Source organism: Bubalus bubalis, chromosome 10 (genome assembly GCF_019923935.1).
Source record: "Bubalus bubalis isolate 160015118507 breed Murrah chromosome 10, NDDB_SH_1, whole genome shotgun sequence".
NCBI lineage: Eukaryota > Metazoa > Chordata > Mammalia > Artiodactyla > Bovidae > Bubalus > Bubalus bubalis.
In genome coordinates, this window is record NC_059166.1 from 59,120,317 (window position 1) to 59,139,560 (window position 19,244).

General features: G+C 40.8%; 1 protein-coding gene across 1 annotated transcript; it reads right to left on the reverse strand.

Annotated features, from left to right (window-relative positions):
- Window positions 1-179: 179 nt before the first annotated feature.
- On the reverse strand, window positions 180-18,938 carry LOC112587476. The gene is made up of 6 exons (XM_044924566.1): window positions 18,899-18,938; window positions 18,218-18,827; window positions 9,180-9,294; window positions 7,106-7,271; window positions 6,387-6,556; window positions 180-1,016 (listed from the first exon to the last, which is right to left on the reverse strand). Exons 1-3 carry the CDS (start codon window positions 18,936-18,938, stop codon window positions 9,198-9,200), a joined length of 747 nt encoding a protein of 248 aa, XP_044780501.1. The 3' UTR covers window positions 180-1,016; window positions 6,387-6,556; window positions 7,106-7,271; window positions 9,180-9,197.
- Between the last annotated feature and the right edge of the window lie 306 nt (window positions 18,939-19,244).

The window sequence follows — 19,244 nt, forward strand, 5'->3', positions numbered from 1 at the left end:
TTATTTTGCTTTGGTTAAAAAATAGCTCAAGTAGAAAAGCGGTTCCACCCACATTAAGATAATGTACAAAAGTGTAAACAAAATGTGTACCATGAATTGTCTTTTAGACAATAAATAAATAAATCACTTAAGATAGAACTCGCAGAAAAGACTCCCTGGATAGTACTTTAATAAAGAACTTTTATTAAAGTGTAACCACTAGATGTCAGCACTTATGAACGGCAATCCTGCCCACAGGTTCTGAGGTCCATTTCATTTTTTTTTTCTTTATGATTGATGAAAAAAGATAATTGGTAAATAAATAAAATGTTTGCTTGAAATACATAAAACACTATATTTAGAAAATAATAAATTCAATTATGACAATTCTCAAAACAAGAACAAAATCTCAATTTAAGTGACCAGTTTGCAGACCCTGGAGGTTCACAAACTGGCACTTTGCCAAGGCAGGACCAGGACAAAATTCTAAGTGCAAGGATTCTCCACAAGCAATACCGAATCATCTCAATCAAATAAGTGGAGTCTGAATCTGTCTTTGGGATTTCCTTCAGGTCATGAGAGCAAGATGTTCTTCATGAAAGAACCACGCTAGTTATGGTCCTGCACACGTGCTGCCTGTGTAGCTTTTTGGCACCTGCCCAACTATTTTCAGTCTCTTCTTTTAGATTTAGGTCATGGAATCACTGAGTTCCCTAGTGCACCTCTTTTGCTGCATAGTCAACAAAACAAACCAAAAATCACTGCACCAACAGAATGCTTAAAATATAACAGTTGTTTGCTTGTTTTTCCTAGAATATAAAAATCCCTCTTGGGCTACTTCTAAACAGCAAAACCAAGTGAGAAGCACCAAGAGAAAGGAGCACGGCAAAGGTGTGTCGACTGGGCGGGGTCTGTGAGCCTGGATGAAAGTACTGCAAGTCTAATTAGCTGCTTAATGAACCATTATTAAGCTGTCTGGGGTTGAGTGAGGAATGTACACACTTGGCTCAGCTGACTGGCATCATTTTGCTCCGAGTCTGAAATGAAACAATAGAATGTGTTAGGCCATTAGATATTTTCATAGATAGCCTCAGAGATCTCTTCTGTAACAGTTCTACAATATGCGAGGCTCTATAATACAGCTAGTCTGTTGCATCACCTGAATTTAGTTTTAAGAAAATAAAAAAGGCTTTTCTCACTTAAAAATAAAAACATGGCAAAAATCATACCACAGAATTAACGTTTCTATTGAGCATGTCTTATGACAGAGAAGGAAAATAAGGCACTAATCCTGTTTTCCATTTTCCCCAGCCTCACCATTTTGTTTGCATGCTCTGAGAATTTTGTCCCAGACTATTAGTTAAATTATTGTTATACACCAAGATTTTCTTTTAGTGATTATAAGATTTAGATTCTGCCTTCTAAGTATAATTACCAGAGTGATTTGAACTTAATTCTGTGTTTAAGTGGGTTCAATGTATATTGGCAGGTCTTTCCTACACAACTTGACCATACGTTTTCCTTTACATTTTAAAGACGAAGAAAAAAATTCTTAGAGTGCTTTTGTTTACTTGTTTTAGTAAATACTATATGGACAGTTAGAGATAGAATTTGGGTTATTTGACATTCTTTTCTTGCTTTGTAGAGTCCTTATTTTCTTTAATCTAGAATCAAAGAAATTTTGTAAAGTTTTGTTCTTCCAAAGTGTGCTCTTCATCCTCTAGTCCATTCTGGTTTTGTTCTAGCATTTTTGCACAGGTTTCATAGGAGTGTTTCTTGCAATTTGCTGAAAAAATAGTGTGGTAGAATCATCTTAATGCATGTCTTTACTCACTTGGGGACCTCTGAATCACTACCTTGGAATACAAAGGTAGAGGTTTCATTTTGATGCTTTTTATCCTATAATCAACCAGTCCCCTTGTTGCCTAAGGGTGGAGGGGTGGATGGGGTTAAAAGCTTCTGGCTGAAAGAAGCCACGGTGTTATAGCTTTATGTTAAAAAAAAGAAACTCCACCCCTGTCCAGGTATGCCAAATTGTGAAGAGTATTTTATTGTTCTTATTCAGTGGAATGTCCTTGGGTATTGGCTTTTTCTCTACTTTAAGGATGAGTCAAAATTTGGTTAAATACACACACTACTATATATATAAAATGGGTAACCAACAATGGGTATAGCACAGGGAACTAACCTTAATATTAAAAGAAGAATTATTTATTTGGCTGTGCTGGGTCATTGTTGCTGCACAGGCTTTTCTCTAGTTGCAGAGAGCTGGGGCTACTCTAGTTGCAGAGAACAGGCTTCTCATTGGGGTGGCCTCTCCTGTTGCAGAACACACAAGAGCTTTAGGGTGTGCGGGCTTCAGGAGCTGTAGCACCTGGGTCAGTAGTTGCAGCTCCCAGGCTCTAGAGCACAGGCTCAGTAGTTGTCGCGCACAGGCTTAGTTGCCCTATGCATGTGGGATCTTACCAGACCAGGCATAAAACCTTTGTCTCCTGCTTTGGCAAGTGGATTCTTTACCACTGAGCCATTAGGAAGCCCTAACCTCTATAGATTTTATAATAATCAATAAGGGAAAAGATCTGAAAAAGAGTACATATACATACATGCATATATATGTACACATACATATGAATAATTGTGCTGTACATCTGAAATTAACAGGACATTGTAAATCAACTATACTTCAATAAAAACAATAACAATGACAACAAACAAAACCCCAAAGACTTTAGTTAAGAAATCAGGTCAGTGTGACACTGACTGGTTAACCATTTCGTTTTCCCTTCTTTCCTTCCTTTCCCTCCCTCCGTCCCTCCCTCCTTTCTTTCTTTCCTGATCCTTTTTCATCCCATCATTTTTGTTCCTTTGCAGCAAATTTGACTTCCAACATAGACTCCTCTCTCTCTTATACTTCAGAGCCCTCTTGCCCTGATTAAGAATCCAGGTTGTTTAGTCACTAAGCCATGTCGGGCTCTTTTGTGACCCCATGGACTATAGCCCACTGGGCTTTTCTGTCCATGGGATTTCCCAGGCAATAATACTGGAGTGGGGTGCCATTTCGTTCTCCAGGGGATCTTCCCAATCCTGAATCCATATCTCCTGAGCGACTCAACTGAACTGAGGGACCACAGGGTCTGTTACAACTGATCATCTGCACTGGAGAAAGGGCTCCAGGCAGCTTGGTCTCTGCTGTTCTTGCTACCACCCATGCTTTTAGTCATGCACTTTCAAAATGGGGGTACAGGGAATCCCCTGGCAGTCCCATGGTGAGGACTCTGTGCTTCCACTGCCGAGGGTGCTGGGTTGTGTCCCTTGCCCAGGAACTAAGACCCTGCAAGCCACTTGGTGCGGCCAAAAATTTTTTTAAATGGGGGTACACTGGGCAGCTGAATATCTTGATTTACTTCTGATAATAACGACAAATGACCAAAAGTATTGGAATGCTTTGTTGATGCTATGGAAAAGTATATACCAAACTAGTATCTCTGAAAATTCTACTTGGTACATTATGTCCTCTATCCTGTTCTAAACTTGTTTCATTTCAATAACTTTAAGATTAAAGTTTAGAAAATTAAGCAGCTTTAATATTTCAGAAAATAAAATTTTAGTACCAGAAATTTACATGTGGAATGGTTATGTATAAATAAAAATACCTTGTAGAAAAATGGATAGAATAATGACTAAAAAGAAATAGCAATAATAAAAATTTTTCCAAATGAAGATAAATACACTAGAACAAGTACACAGGCCGAGAAAGGGCACTAATCTTATTGGAATGCAACAAAAATTGTATTCAATATAATCTAATTATCAATTTGAAGAAGATATTCAAGAAAAAGGGGTCTAGGGCCTCTTATTGAATTAACTGACTTTACAAATATTCAAATATTTGAAGATGCTGGGACTACTTTTGCATTTATAGATGTGCTCTGATTTTCCCAATAATCATGAAAACTATTACAGCTCAGTAGACCACAGGCATCAATCATTGGCCCTTGAAACAACCTCCCAAGTGTTTCTGTGAGACAGTGATTATACTGCAGATGCTCACAAACACACAGATATTAACCTGAATCAGACAATTCTCTCATAATACACTAATCATTATTAAAACCCCTTTCAGGTTACCTGCTCAGCTTAGTAGGGATGCCTGCGCTTCAAGCCTTTAGGGAACCCTGAAAAAACTTGAGAGTCTAAAGATTTTGAGCTTCTCTACAACACTCTGAATCCACTGTTTATTTTATGGCCAATTGCCCCACAGCTTTATTTTGAAGGTAGGAACATCACCATAGCAAAGGGAGTTGTTAGATAAAAACACTGTTCCATGACTCAATATCAGAGATGGTATTTTTGTCCCAATTTGGCTTCTTATTAGTTGTGTGAAACAGAGCCTTAATTGTCTCCTGTACATGTTTCTTATTACTGTCCAAACAACTTCTGGACTAATCAAACCATCCTCTACATCTCTCCCCAGCGTGTTTCTGGGAGGTGATGAGAATTGGCCTGAGATTCTACCTACTATCAGGATCAGGACTCTTAAGTCCATTCCTTTGACCAACCCATGTAGCTCATGTTCTTTGGTAAACACGGCAGGATTCTGTTCCTTGGCAATGCTTTCTGGGCTACTATTTTCACAGTCATTCTGAAGTCAGCACTCTTTGCATCTCTAGCCATAACGTGCTCCTGGTCTTTGTTGTATTGACCCTACAGTGGAAGATAGAGAGATGATAAAGTGTTCTTTCTAAGTGGTACCATTTTGGCCTCCAAGTATAACTTTTACTATGAAATAATTCCCCATTCTACTGAACAGTCAGTCCCCTCTACGAGGGAAGGCACCAAATATACTTTGTTCATTTTTTATCTCCATGACACTTCCTGACACATAGTAAGTGCTCAACAACATTTGTTCAGTGAATGTTTCAGGTCCTTCAAGGATTGGTTGGAGAATATTTATGACAACACTGCCTTTTAAAATAGACTTTCTGGTGGGCTTTTGGTCCAGACAAAATGGTATAGATTTGTCTGTCCAAGTACAACTATAAACCCTGGAAATAACAAAAGCAGCAACCATAGAGGACTCTGAAAGGTGAAAAGGGAAAGGCAGACTGGCTAGAGACCCAAGAATAAAGGACCATCCCAGTGGCTGGGTATCTTACGATCCTCCCTACCCAGCAATAAATTTTGGACTCCAAAATCACTGCAGATGGTGACTGCAGGAATGAAATTAAAAGACGTTTGCTCTTTGTAAGAAAAGTTATGACCAACCTAGACAGTGTATTAAAAAGCAGAGACATTACTGACAAAGGTCCGCCTAGTCAAAGCTATCGTTTTTCCAGTAGTCATGTATGGATGTGAGAGTTGGACTATAAAGAAATCTGAGTGCCAAAGAATTGATGCTTTTGAACTGTGGTGTTGGAGAAGACTCTTGAAAGTCCCTTGGACAGCAAGGAGATCCAGCCAGTCCATCCTAAAGGAAATCAGTCCTGAATACTCATTGGAAGGACTGATGCTGAAGCTGAAACTCCAATACTTCGGTCACCTGATGCAAAGATCTGACTGACTGGAAGAGACCCTGATGCTGGGAAAGATTGAAGGCAGGAGGAGAAGGGCATGACAGAGGATGAGATGGTTGGGTGGCATCCCTGACTCGATGGACATGAGTTTGAGCAAGCTCCAGGAGTTGGTGATGAACAGGGAAGCCTGGAGTGCTGCAGTCCAATACTCAAGTATTCTTGCCTGGGAAATCCCATGGGCAGAGGACCCTGGTAGGCTGCAGTCCATGGGGTCGCTGAGAGTTGGACACGACTGAGCAACTTCACTTTCCCAGGCAAGAATACTCGAGTGGGTTGTTGTTTCCTTCTCCAGGGGATCTTCCCAACCCAAGGATCAAACCCATGTCCCCAGGATTGGCAGGCAGAATCTTTACCACTTGAGCCACCAGTCTTCAGACCTCTTTTCCTCTTTAATAACAGAAGAAAAGCACCATTTCCTAGCCACCTGTGCACCTAGGTTTGGCCAAATGCCCAGGTTCTAGCCAATGGGATGCGCCCAAAAATTATACAAGTACTTGACAAAGCTAAGCTTGTTTACTATAGCCACACTATGGGTTAAGCGCTGTCCTATGAACTTTAAATGTATTAACTCACTTGTGCCTGGTACCATCAAGTCCATTTTCCAGATGGGAAACTGAGAAACAGAAGGATAAGTAACTCGTTGTTACTGAGGGCACAGAGCTGGGAAATGGCAGCGCTGGGATGAGAAGCCAGGCTGTCCAGCTGCAGAGCCTGCTCTGACCTGACCACCAAGTGTTTCTATTAGTTCCACATAGCAACTTTTTAGATATCAACTACCCCACTCAGGTTTGAACTGGGGGAAGACTCGGTAAAAATGCAGAAGCCCTAACTTACCTCCGGATTTCTTTTTCTTTTTGGCTGTGCCACATGGCATGTGGGAATCCTTGTTTCCCAACTAGGGATCGAACCCACACCTCCTGCATTGGCAGCTCGGAGTCTCAATCACTGGACCTCCAGGAAGTCACTAGCCTTCTGATTTCTGACCTTCTGATCCAGGATGCATCCTGAGAATCAGTGTGATACCATGTGGAGACAAGGCAGAGAGAAGTGGCAAGGGTGAAGTTGAATATTTCTGCATGTGTTTTTTCCCCTCCTTATCTGAGGCCATTTAACAAAAGCACATACATAATGGTAATAATTGTAGCTGACATTAAGTGAATGATTAGTAGGTGCTAGACTTTTAAAACACTTTCTAAGTGCTTTACTTATGCCTCAGTCACTTATTTCATCTTCATAATAACCCTATCAAGCAGGCACTATTTTTGGTCATCGATCCAAAGGTGAACATTTGATGACGTTGAAATCTCAAAAACTAAGGTGGCCCACAGCCAGGCTGTGGCCACAGCTTGGCTGTCTTTTTGTTACCTTCCAGTAGGATCAAGAAGGTTCTGGGGTCAGTCTTAGCTACAGCACTGTCCCCATCTTATAGATGAGGAAACAGGCACAGAGAAAGTCACTTGCCTGAAGTCACACAGTCAAGGAATAGTTGACGCTGAATTTGAATCTACGCCATCTGGTTTGAAGGAGCAGATGTTCCTCCTTCCACCACTTACCACATGATCCAGGAGACCAGCACCAGGGTGCATCACTGAAGGAGCTGAAGAAGCAGATGAGCAGCGCTCTCTCAGGGCCCAGCTTCTGCAGGGCCACACCAAAGATGATGGCAAACACCACCAGCCCCGGGATGTTCACACCCTCCACCTCACCTCCCACAGGCACCTGTGGGCAAGAACAGATGGAAACAGGAAAGGACAGATAAACAAAATTCACTGAACCTGAATGACAGACCAAAAAAAAAAAAAAAAGGCTGAAAGGAGTATTCTGTTCCTGATGATCAGCAAGAAAGTCTCTTTTGCTATGTGGTCAACTGTTTTCTCTGCTTGATGCATTAATCTCAACCTTCATTCTGTATAGATGTTGAGGGGATTTCATCTCCCCTTTTTACTAATTTCATTATCACAAGGACCTAGCTGTTAGGTGCAAAGTTTTCTCCAAGGGCTCCTGAGTCTCTAAACAATAAAGGAAATTCTATGACCTGCTTTGAGGTTCACATGGGTAGATTAATAAGCAATGTCACTTTCTGCATCCTTGCATCTCCTGTCCATCAGATATTTCTTATAGTTCCTCATATAAGATAGCATTGGGCTTCCCTACATGGATTCAGAAGCACAGGCTACTAGCTGGAATCTATGACAATTCTTTAAACTAAGTAAATGTTTAATGTAAATAAACTTTTATTGGGGGCTTCTCCGGTGGCTCAGATAGTAAAGGACCCACCTGCAATGTGGGAGACCTGGGTTCAATCCCTGAGTTGGGAAGATCCCCTGGAGGAGGGCATGGCAACCCACTCCAGTATTTTCGCTTGGTGAATCTGCAGTTATTCATTATACAAAGTGAAAAAAATATACAAAATGATATAAAAGAAATACATCTTTTTAGGTACAAGTCACATTGCTTTCAGAGTAAATCTTAACTTACATCTATGATGATCTTTAGTTTTCTTTGCTACTGCTATGAAAAGTAGAAATATCCCACTTCAGGTATTTTGGACCTGTTCACAATTATGTTTGCTGCTTCAGTTTAAATGTTCTACTTTGGGAACATTATTCTAAAGCTTTACTTTAGCTATTTCAGCGGCTTTGCAACTTTATGTGGTCAAGGCTTAAGCTGGAAGTCTGTTGTTAACTAATTAGTTCTCACTAATTACTTGCATATTCTAATTGCCCTAGCTATCTATGTCTGAACCCACCATAATCTCTGGGACCTGATTTCTCGGCACTTCTCTTACTGTCAGATTTGGCTTCTGTCTGTTCTGAAGCACGCCTGTTAAACCCTCTCCTTTCTGTCTCTCTTCAGACCATGAGCAAAACATGGAAACACAGACTCGAATCAAAAATCACATGACTCTTGCCACTTCCTTCTCCAAAACTCAAGGTGAGCTGATCATGGTTAGTCATATATCCACAATTCAACAAGAGCTATAGTGTTCTAGGCAAGGGGCTGGTCTGTTAAGGAAAGCAACCATACTTTCCAACCATCTTTCCAGTTAAGTCTGACTTTTCATCTTATATGCTGGGTTTTGTGTTCATAATACTTGGCATATGCTTTTTCCTGAGTTTAAATCTTAGTTTAAGGACCTACACATGTGTGTCCATGAGCACACTATTTAATACCAACTCCTTCCCCCACCAAGTGTCAGTTTATCCATTTATACAGAAAGAATTATTTTAGTACCTAGAAAAATTGATTCTGTGGTAAGGATCAACTGTGATCAGTGATCACCTAGAATACAGTAAACACATGATAAATGTTGGCTGTTGTCACTCTTCTAATTTCTACTACTGAAATAAGTTCTTCCTATCTCCTTTATTTACTAAATTATAAATGCTGTGAGGGTGGGACAGTCTTATTCCTCTGTATACCACTTTAGGAAGCTTCATCTGAAGCTGAGTGACTCCACCGTTAATGTCACCATTGCCACAGACTGTCATACTATTCTATCCAGAACTCTCTGCTACATGGCAGCAAAAAAAAAAAAAAAAAAGCAAAACTCTCTGCTACACAGTCACAATACATACTCATACATATTCTAAATATGTCTCAATACAATTATACTAATACCCATACCTGACTTGAAACTGTCTTCTAAAAGCATGGCTGGAGGCTACCACTTGTCTCTGTTCCCAATCTCCAGGCTCGACATTTGAAGCAGTGATTCCAGGTAAGTGGGCCATTCCAAGGTCTGTATGGTGAGAAGTATTAGGAAGCTTGATTGGTTGTTGATCTAAGCCTTAGTTTTCAATATAGCTTTTTAATCTCCATCTGTCTTGCTTCTCTGTATATATTGTAAGTAGTTCAGAACTGGGAAAGTAGAATGGAGTATTATTCAATACTTCATCAAGTCAGCAGAAACTAGTAACAAACCCAAGGCACAGTAAGGGAAGAAAAAAAACTGGTGTACAATAAGATATTGAAAAAGAGAGACTGAAATAAGGAAAGCAAAATAAAAAGGATATATTACTAAAATAACCACTAGTGTGCCTTAAGAATGGCACTAACAATTGCTTTTGATGCTATTCCTGACAGTCAACTGAGGAAGAGATTAGGTAAACATCAAGGTCTAGAATGCTGGTCTTTCCTCTTGATTATGCTGTCTTTACTTACAGGTGGAAAATCAGTAATTGACCATTTATAACATAGAAATGTAATCCTAGATACAGATATTGGTCACTAAGGAACTTTGTCATGAACAGAAAAAGATTCACTGATGACTTTAACATCCACTCACTAAAAAAGTTTATGTATTTTATGCCTTTTGGTTCTCTTGAAGGTGCCCCAGAAATTATGATTCAGGGGAATCTGATTTGAGGTGTAAGAACTTAAACTTCTATTAAGCTCTCAGGGTGGTTTTGGTGTAGGAGATCTGTAAGAAACATTGAGGAGCCTCAGAATCCTCCTCTCTAAAGGGAATCTATTGTGCTTATTTCATAGATTTCTTATGAGATGAAAATAAGATAATGTCCGTGAATGCTTAGAACAGGGTCTGGCACTTAGGATTCATACATGTTAATTCTTTACCCATACCCCGTCTTTTCAGTTTTAGAAGTTATTTTCCACTATACAAAAAAGTGGTGAATTACAATATAATTTCTCCCTAGTCACTTTACAATAAATACATTCTGGTTTTCAGCCAAATTTACTTCTGAATAGCTTTACTGACTGCTTAACATTAGTTTATCACCTGCTTCAGGTTAACATCCATTATTATATTGCATTTCTAATAAATGGGAATCAAGTTGGCTATCACAATATTTTAATTCTGTTGCATAATTTGAGCTAACTTGTTCATGCTTATCCTCTTTATATATCATTTTATTTATTTATTTTTGGCTGTGCTGAGTCTTCATTGCTGCGAGGGCTTTTCTCTTGTCGTGGAGAGTGCAGGCTTCTCATAGTGGTGGCTTCACTTGTTGCAGAGCACGGGCTCCAGGGTGCAGGGGCTTCAGTAGTTGTGGCACATGGCCTCAGGGCTCTAGAACACAGGCTCAATAGTTGTGGTTCATGGGCTTAGCCGCTCTGCGGCATGTGGGATCCTCCCGGATCAGTGATCAAACCTGTGGCTCCTGCTCGAGCAGGTGGTTTCTTTAACACTGAGGGACACTCCCATGATTATCTTAAATAACAAGGGAATTTAAGCTCCCATGCTTATCTTAAATACCAAGTGCAATTTGTACTTTAACACTAGCTTTCTAGCTTGATCTGTAGTGCTGAAAGCACAGCAATTTCAGTTACTAAGGTAAGACTAAAGGAGAAAATGACCCAGGGCAGATCTCAATTTGGAATTCTTCATGCATCAACTTTATACTTTAAAAAGTCAAGTGTTTAATATAATCTATGCTAAAGTTAAATAACAAGACAAGCTGTGTGCAAATCTGCAAAGTTTTGAGGCATCCTTTTTTTCCTTTTTTGACATTTCAAAATATGTTGCAACATAATAAATCCAATGTCTTTTTTTCCCTCAATAATTCTGTTTTTAAGGTCAGTCCCTGACCCCTCTGTGAATTTTTGTTGAGGGAAAATCTAAATGAAAATAGGCTCTAAAAATGAGTAGATACAGCTTCATGGCTACCGCCACCTACAAGTCTGAAGGGCACTTCCAGTTTAAAAAAAGAAAACCATTACAACAATTATTTAAAATATATTGTCTCATATGTTGTGCTTCTGATGAAACTAAAAGCAGATGATGCCAGGCACTCCTTTTCTGCATTAAATGATGATTACACAACAGAGCCTTGAACTATACTGCCTTAGTACCTCTTACGATTTACATTTAGAAGAAGTTCTGAGTAATATTATTGAAGAGATGGAAGTACCTGAATTTATTTATATATATATATATGTCATTCGTTAACCTTTTGATTCAGTGGCTAGTGAATCAACCATAATTTTATGTAAAAAAAGATGGGTATGTTTTGAAGATTAACAAAGGGGCCTCCACCTATGTTGCCCACATACCACTCCCTATTCCCCCCATCCTGCAAGCAACTCAGAACAAATGTGTCTATCCTGGAAATTCTTGTCCTGTTGCCCACACTGGCCACCTCACTGGCAGAAATGACCATCACCGTCACCTTCCGGGTGTATGCCCAGCTCGGGGGCCCAGAAGTTGCAAGGTCCAAACAGCCTGCAACCAAGTAAAGGCCTTAACCCAGCTGCCCACTCCGCAGTAGCCAACACTCACCATCCCCACCCACCAAGCCTCTATTCTATTTTGATACATTTACCTTGTATTTTTCTCAAATAAAGTTAGAAGCAATTGCCCCCTCCCTCCCTAAATAACTAAAATTGCCTATCTTTGCTTCCTAGTTAGTAAGCAAAGGTAGGAGAAGTTGTGTGAGAAGCCACATAAAAAGAATTCTTGCCTGTGATTACATATGCAAATGGAGCATGTGGGCTTCAGCAGTTGTCGCATGTGGGCTTCAGCAGTTGTCGCATGTGGGCTTAGTTGCTTCACAGCATGTGAGATGTTCCTGGACTAGGGATTGAAACTGTGTCCCCAGCACTGGCAGGTGGATTCTTTACCACTGAGCCATCAGGAAAGCCCCTCAAGACTAATTTTTAATTAGCCAAAGCTTTTCAAATTCTTTATGTTTTACTCTATGAGGTAAACATGTAGTTGCCTTTTTAGTATTGCAAGACCCTGGATTTTGGACTTTCTGTGGCTAGTATTAATAAATCCTTTCTTGTCTCAAAGACTTGGGAGAATTGGGTGAAACTGGTGCAAGTATTCATCTATTGGATCTAATCCACAACTGTTTTTTTGTGTACCTACTCCAAAGAATAAAGTAAACACACCTGTCCTTGTGGGGCTAAACTGATACACAAAAATGATGCTACTGATGCACATCATTAAATCTTGGATCTTAGTTTTGCAGAAGTAAAGAAATGGGGACGATGTTGTTGTTCAGTCACCAAGTCATGGCTGACTCTCTGTGACCCTGTGGACTGCAGCATGCCAGGCTTCCCTCTCCTTTGCTACTTCCCAGAGTTTGCTCAAAAAGGAGGATACATTTTCTATTAATCTGTACTTTTCTATTTTCATTGTGCCCTTAAGCAATAGCAGGGCAGGATCAGGACTGTGCACTGTCCTTAGCATGCAACGTAGATGCTCCAATCCAGTGGTTTCCAAGTGGAAAGAGTGCAGAAGACAATCCAATGAGAAATAGAAAATACAAAATCAAAATTTGATTTTTACCTCATTATCTTAAATTTCTACTTTGTACATGTTTTACAATGTACATAATATACTTTTATGGTCTGAACATAGAGTTTTGGATTGAATCAGCAATAATACGCAGAAACCTATGCAAACAAAGTCAATTATTAACTCAAGGAAATAAAAATGCAGTACAGAGTAAGAATAACATGTCACTTATATAAGATTATGTTATATAATCTTAACTATATAAACATTCTTAATCATAGTCAATAATGTAAACACTGAATTACACATGCTGGGAAAAGGGGAGCAGCAAAAGAAAGTATAATGCTTTTAGTATAGAAGTATGCATACATGCTATAAATACATATATATACTGGAGGAGATATATGCTCATTGATGAGGTAAAACATACAATTTTTATACCATAGCTCTAATAATTTAAAATTCAATTAAAATGAAAAATTTTTAAATGAACTATAATGATTCTTTTAAAAGTTGGAGCTAGATGAGGCAGTTCAGTTTAAAAAGTTGGGGTCTACAGTTCTGGGTATGACTATGATAGATACTATTGGCAAGGCTGTTGGTTGCATATATAAAGATACTATAATAATAAGTAATCTTTCAACCAAGCATTCCTTTTCTCCTGGTTGGCTTACTTGACCAGACTACCCATTCAAAGGAGGCTTTACTAGTTATTTCTAGCCAACTGCCTTAAAGCTCTGAATTAGGCAGACTCCTCCAAAGCCAAGAAATTTAGGCATTAACAATTTAAAAAATAATAATTTTATTTATTTATTTTTGGCTGTGCTGGGTCTTCGTTGCTGTGTGGGCTTTTCTCTAGTTGCAGAGAGTCGGGGCTGGCTACTCTCTAGTTGCGGTGCGCTGGCTTCTCTTTGAGGTGGCTTCTCTTGTTGCAGAGGATGGACTCTAGGGCGCGTGGGCTTCGGAAGTTGGGGCATGTGGGCTCCGTAGTTGCAGCTCCTGGACTCTAGAGCACAGGCTCAACAGTTCTCGTATATGGGCTTACCTGCTTTGTGGCATGTGGGATCTTCCTGGACCAGGGTTTGAACCTGTGTCTCTTGCATTGGCAGGCGGATTCTTTACCACTGAGCCACAGGGAAGCTCAACATTAACAATTTTTAAGTGACATCTGATTTCTCTAACTTTTTAGAAATTTATCTAATTTTTACGTAACTCATGAGATTTTATAAATCCTAATGATTAAGAGAACATTAGAGGGACTTCCCTGGTGGTCCAGTGGTTAAGAATCCATCTACCAATGCAGGGGACATGCGTTTGATCCCTGGTCTGGGAAGATCCCACATTCTGCAGGGCACCTAAGCCTGTGCTCTGCAACAAGAGAAGCCACCATAATAAGAAGTCCACCCACCACAACTAGAGAATAGCTCCCTTTTTCTACAACTAGAGAAAGCCCATGCACAGCAACGAAGACCCAGCACAGCTAAAAATAAATGAGAAGAATGAAAAACCTATACATAAACAGAGAGAACTTTAGAAATATGAAGATATTCAAACACATCTTATTAGAGAGACTAATATGGTGAACTACCACATACCTATACCAAGATTCAACAGTTAAGGTTTTGTTACATTTGCTTCATTAGTCCATTCTCTCTCATTTTCTGGAGATATTTTTTAACAAATGAATTTTCAAGAAGCAGAAAGATTTTAAATAGTGGTTTTCACAGAAGTAGCATTGGTTTTCATAGAAGCAGCATTTGTTTTCATAGAAGTAGCATTTGTTTTCATAGAAGCAGGATTAATACCTTGTCATTCTTCACTGTTTTCACTAAAATTTTTCAAAAAGTAACACATTCACATGGTTCACATACCAAAACTATTAAACAGGCATATACCGTCTTGCTCCCACCCCTAGTCTATACACGCTGACCTATTCGTCCCCTATAGGCAAATGTTTGATTTCCCGAATATCTTTCCAGTGTTTCTATATGCAAATAACAACAAATATAAGCAGTATACTCATATTATTGCCTCTATTTCTCACACAAAAGGCAGTTTATGTGGAATCTGGCATGTGACTTTTCATATTTAATAATGTATTCTAGAGTCCTTTCCATGAAAGTGTATAGAGAAAATCTCCATCCATTGTATCAATGTACCATTGCTCTTTATTTATTTGACCTCTGTCGATGGATCCAGGTTATTTCCATTCTATTTACTATGATATGCTATGCTAAGAATGTTCAACCCAGGTATATACATAATTTGCCATGTGGGCATTTGTATCTGTAGGATAATTTTCCAAAAGAGGGATTGCTAGGTCATAGGCTACACTTATAATTTCAAAAGATGTCACAAAATTGCCCTTTCTAAATGTCATACCCCTTTTGCATTCCCTCAGTAGGGTATGAAGGTAGTGATTTACTCAGTCTTGCCAACACTCAGTGCTGTCAAACTAGGATTTTTGCTAGTTCTATTGGCAAGTACAAGTTGGTCATAACTTTTATGAAGGTTAAGCTTCCTGTCCATTTTCATTTTTCTCTTTTGTATATGACAGAGAGTTCAATAGATACCTTACCTTACAATTTGGGTGACAGTGCTTGCTTTATAAACTTTTAATTTTGAAAAGAAGATAAATTATGTTTGTGATAGGCATATAGCAGTCTAAAACAAGCTTTCATGACTGGAGTTATTTCTCTTACCATAATATGGAAGAAAAAAATCCTATGTGGATCTAGTCAGTACCTGCAGAAAGCTATCAGTTAAGAAGAAAAATCATCAGCTCTAACAACGATACCTTATGGGCTGAACTGTGCCCCTTCCAAAAATTGCTTAAGTCCTAACCCCCAATACTGTGAATGTGACTTTATTTGGAAATAGGGTCTTTGCAGATGATCAAATGAAGATGAAGTAATTAGAGTGGGCTCCAGCAAACAAATACAATATTTCTTCTTTTTTTAAATCTAATTTTTCATTATTCTTAAACTCTATTTTGAAGTTGTTTTTGAGCAGGGGAATAAAGACATATAGAGTCTAGTTTTTCAAATGATAACACTCAATACTTCTAATGCATAAGTAAAATGTCATGATGTCTGGGATTTATTTTCATACACTATAGTCACTAAAAAAGGGGAAGGTGAGATATAACACACTGCATTCTATATTTTCTAAATGTCTTGTTAATTATTGCTTAAAAATATATTCAGAACGCATCCTCATGCATTAATTAAAAAATGACATTTCTTTCACATCTACTATGTTTCAGGCAATGTTGCAGGCAATGAGGATATTAACATGGGTAAACAAAACAAAACAAAACAAAACTTGTGCTCCCTGGGAGTAATTATCAGATATAATTTTTAAAGTAAAGCAAATTAGGCTTCCCTGGTGGCTCAGACAGTGAAGAATCTACCTGCAATGCAGGAGACCAAGCTCAGGTTCAGTCTCTGGGTCTGGAAGATCCCCTGCTGATGGAATGCCTACCTATGTCAGTATTCTTGTCTGGAGAATTCCATGGAAAGAGGAGCCTGGCGGGCTACAGTAAATGAGGTCGCAAAGAGTCAGACATGACTGAGCGACCTTCACTCACTCACTTACAAATTATCACCACAGCCTCAGGTAGAAAAATACACTTTTAATAATTGCCATGAGCCATGCCCAAATGATAAATTCATTTGCTTTTAACTTTCTCTTGTGGCTTTTCATCCACTTCTAATCATGCTAAGATATTCTTTACTAAGTGCTTAGTCTATCAAAGTTCATTATCTCCCCTTCCTGTCACCTGATATGAAATAATACATTAAGCATTACAATGTCTCATTTTTCATTTTTGTAACAGTGGCATGGAACCACTGTAATAATCAGTTAGAAATAAAAAAGAAAGATGACTCTGTGACTGTTTGGAATACTAAGTCTAGGTTATATTTTAATGTTTTAATTTTTGTTACCTGATTACAAGTCTTCTCAGGAGTTTAAACAGACATTACATAAGTATACTTAAAGTCTTACAAAGCATCTGAAACAGTATTGCCCGGGAGGAAACCCAGAACTGATAGTAGGTTCCCCCAAGCTTCTGACACTCCTATGCTCACTAGATCCTGAGATACGTTACGTTACTCATTGCTCTGAACTGCCGTTAGGAATTCATTATCTCCTAGTATCTTCAGAGGGTTTGTTGGTTAAGGAGCAGACACCTGGGCTGAGGATATTATTTGGGAGCGTCTTCCATTTCGCTGCTGCCTCCCTCCAGGCGCAGCCAAGGGACCTTAAGTGTCCTGGTAGGTGTAAGTATATCATTTGTAAGCTCTACTCATAAATAAAAACTTACCATAATGCTTTTAAATCAAAGCATATCATATATTTCAGATGGTGATATATAATTAATTGCTGTTTTTATTTCCAGTGATCAATGTCTGCATCATTTTCCACTAAATTATCTTTGAAATCATACTGTAAAGTATGCAGCATTGTAGCAAATCAATTGCAATGGATTGATACAATGGTTAAAACTAAGAATTGTATCTAAAAGAATCCTCAGTATTGCTCCATAAGTAATGAGAACTACTTTATGAACTTCCCAATGAAAAGGCAACTTTAAAGTCAGTCAAGTTGTACACATGCTCAGTGGAAAATTAGGCAGCCATTTAGGGAATGTTTCAAAGGTGGTCGACCTGGAAAATTCTTAGGGAGTCAAATGGAATTTTGCTTCTGATTAGTTTGTCTGCACTTATCTCAACCCCAGGCTAGAAGTGATTTTTCTAGACTGTGGTTATCCCTGACAGATGAATTGGCTTCCTAATCCTAATGCAGGAGCTGGAATGGAAAATATGATCAACGTTATACAGGAATGGTTTCGAGGCTTGCCTTTTAGTTACAGGTTATCCAGCTAACTGGCCTTTATTGATCATGTTTAAATTTTTCGACTTTAATCGGATATATATACACATCTAGTTTTTAGTTGGCTGAAATATTTAATCCTTTTAATCAGTTCCACCAAATAGTCTATATTTGATCATATCCATTCACAAATCACAAGGCTGTCATTTTGTAGCTGGTCAGACAATGACTGATCAGAACTTCGCATCTGGTTCTGAGAAAACAGAAACTTTGACAAGAAATAACTATGAAGTCGTTAGGTAGAAAACAACAGGGGCGAAGGAAGCGTTATTTTGGAAAGAAATACCATAGATACACACAGCACGGTATTTTTGGCCACAGATCTTCGGGCATTGTGTGAGGCAACGTCTGTATTTAATTTGAGGTTCAGTATTTTGTTGTTTAGGAAATACAATGTAGAAGTGATATTAGGTTCCACCAAACTTCTGACACTACGATGCTCACTAGATTCTGAGATACGTTACTCACTGCTCTGAACCGCCGTTAGGAATTCATTATCTCCCAGTACCTCCAGAGGGTTTGTTGATTAAGGAGCAGACACGGGGCTGAAAATACTATTTGGTACCTTCTTACAGTTTCGCTGCTGCCTCCCTCCAGGCGCAGCCCAGAGACCGCCGGCTGAGGGTCCTCCAGGAGCCCGTGCAGCGCGCAGCGGGACCCGAGTGACAGGCCCCGACGCTCGCAACCTCCACTCGAAGAGCCGGCGGCAGCGACCGTGCGCGCCCACAGTCCGCGCGGGGACGCGCCTTTCGGTTGGGGCGGGCAGCGCGCGTCCTCGAGAGCCCCCGGGGAAAGCTCCGCCGCCGCCGCGCGCGCCCGGCAGGCCCAAGAATGAATGGAAAGTTCAATCTCGCGCGCTCCGCGCGGACAGCCAATAGTGCGGCCCGGAGCGGCGGCGGGCAGGTGTGCGCGTGCCGCCGCCTGACGCAGGGCTCCAGTCGAGCAGTCTGGTGTCGCCGCCGCCGCCGCGCCCCGCGGTCCCCCCACCCCGGCCCGGCCCCCTCCTCCCCGCCGGGCTGTGGCGGCCGAGCGGCGGCGACAGCGGATTCCAGTCAGGCAGCCGAGCGCCGCCCTCGCTCCCCGGCCCCTCCGCGCCGCGTCCCCTCGCCCGCTCACAATGTGCTGAGCGGCCCGGCCCCGCCGCGCGCATCCCGGGTGTCCGGCCGCCGCGCTCCCTCAGGAAGTGACAGAGTCCAGGCCCCTTCCTCCGCCCCGTCCCCGGACTGAACGCCACACACGTACTCACACCCTCTCCCCCGCTCTGCCCGAGCGAGCAACGCGACCATGAGGCCCCGGAGGTAAGCAGCGCGCCCCGCGGCCGGGCGAGTGTTCGAGGGGCTGGGTGTGCGCGCGGGTGCCGACGGCGCTCGCGGCCCCGGGTCTGGCACGTGAGCAACGTCGAGGGGAGCTCGGTGCGGCGCAGCCGGGAGAAGGGAGGAGGCGTGAGCGCCAGGGAGGGGGAAGAATGGGGCCAGGTGGGGAAGTAACAGGTCTCGCAGCAAGTTGTTGTTCGGAAGCCGGAGCGGTGTCCTGCCTTCGCCGGCCCTGATTTATTGCCCCCGTGTTCCCACCGAGATGCGGGCAGGCGATGT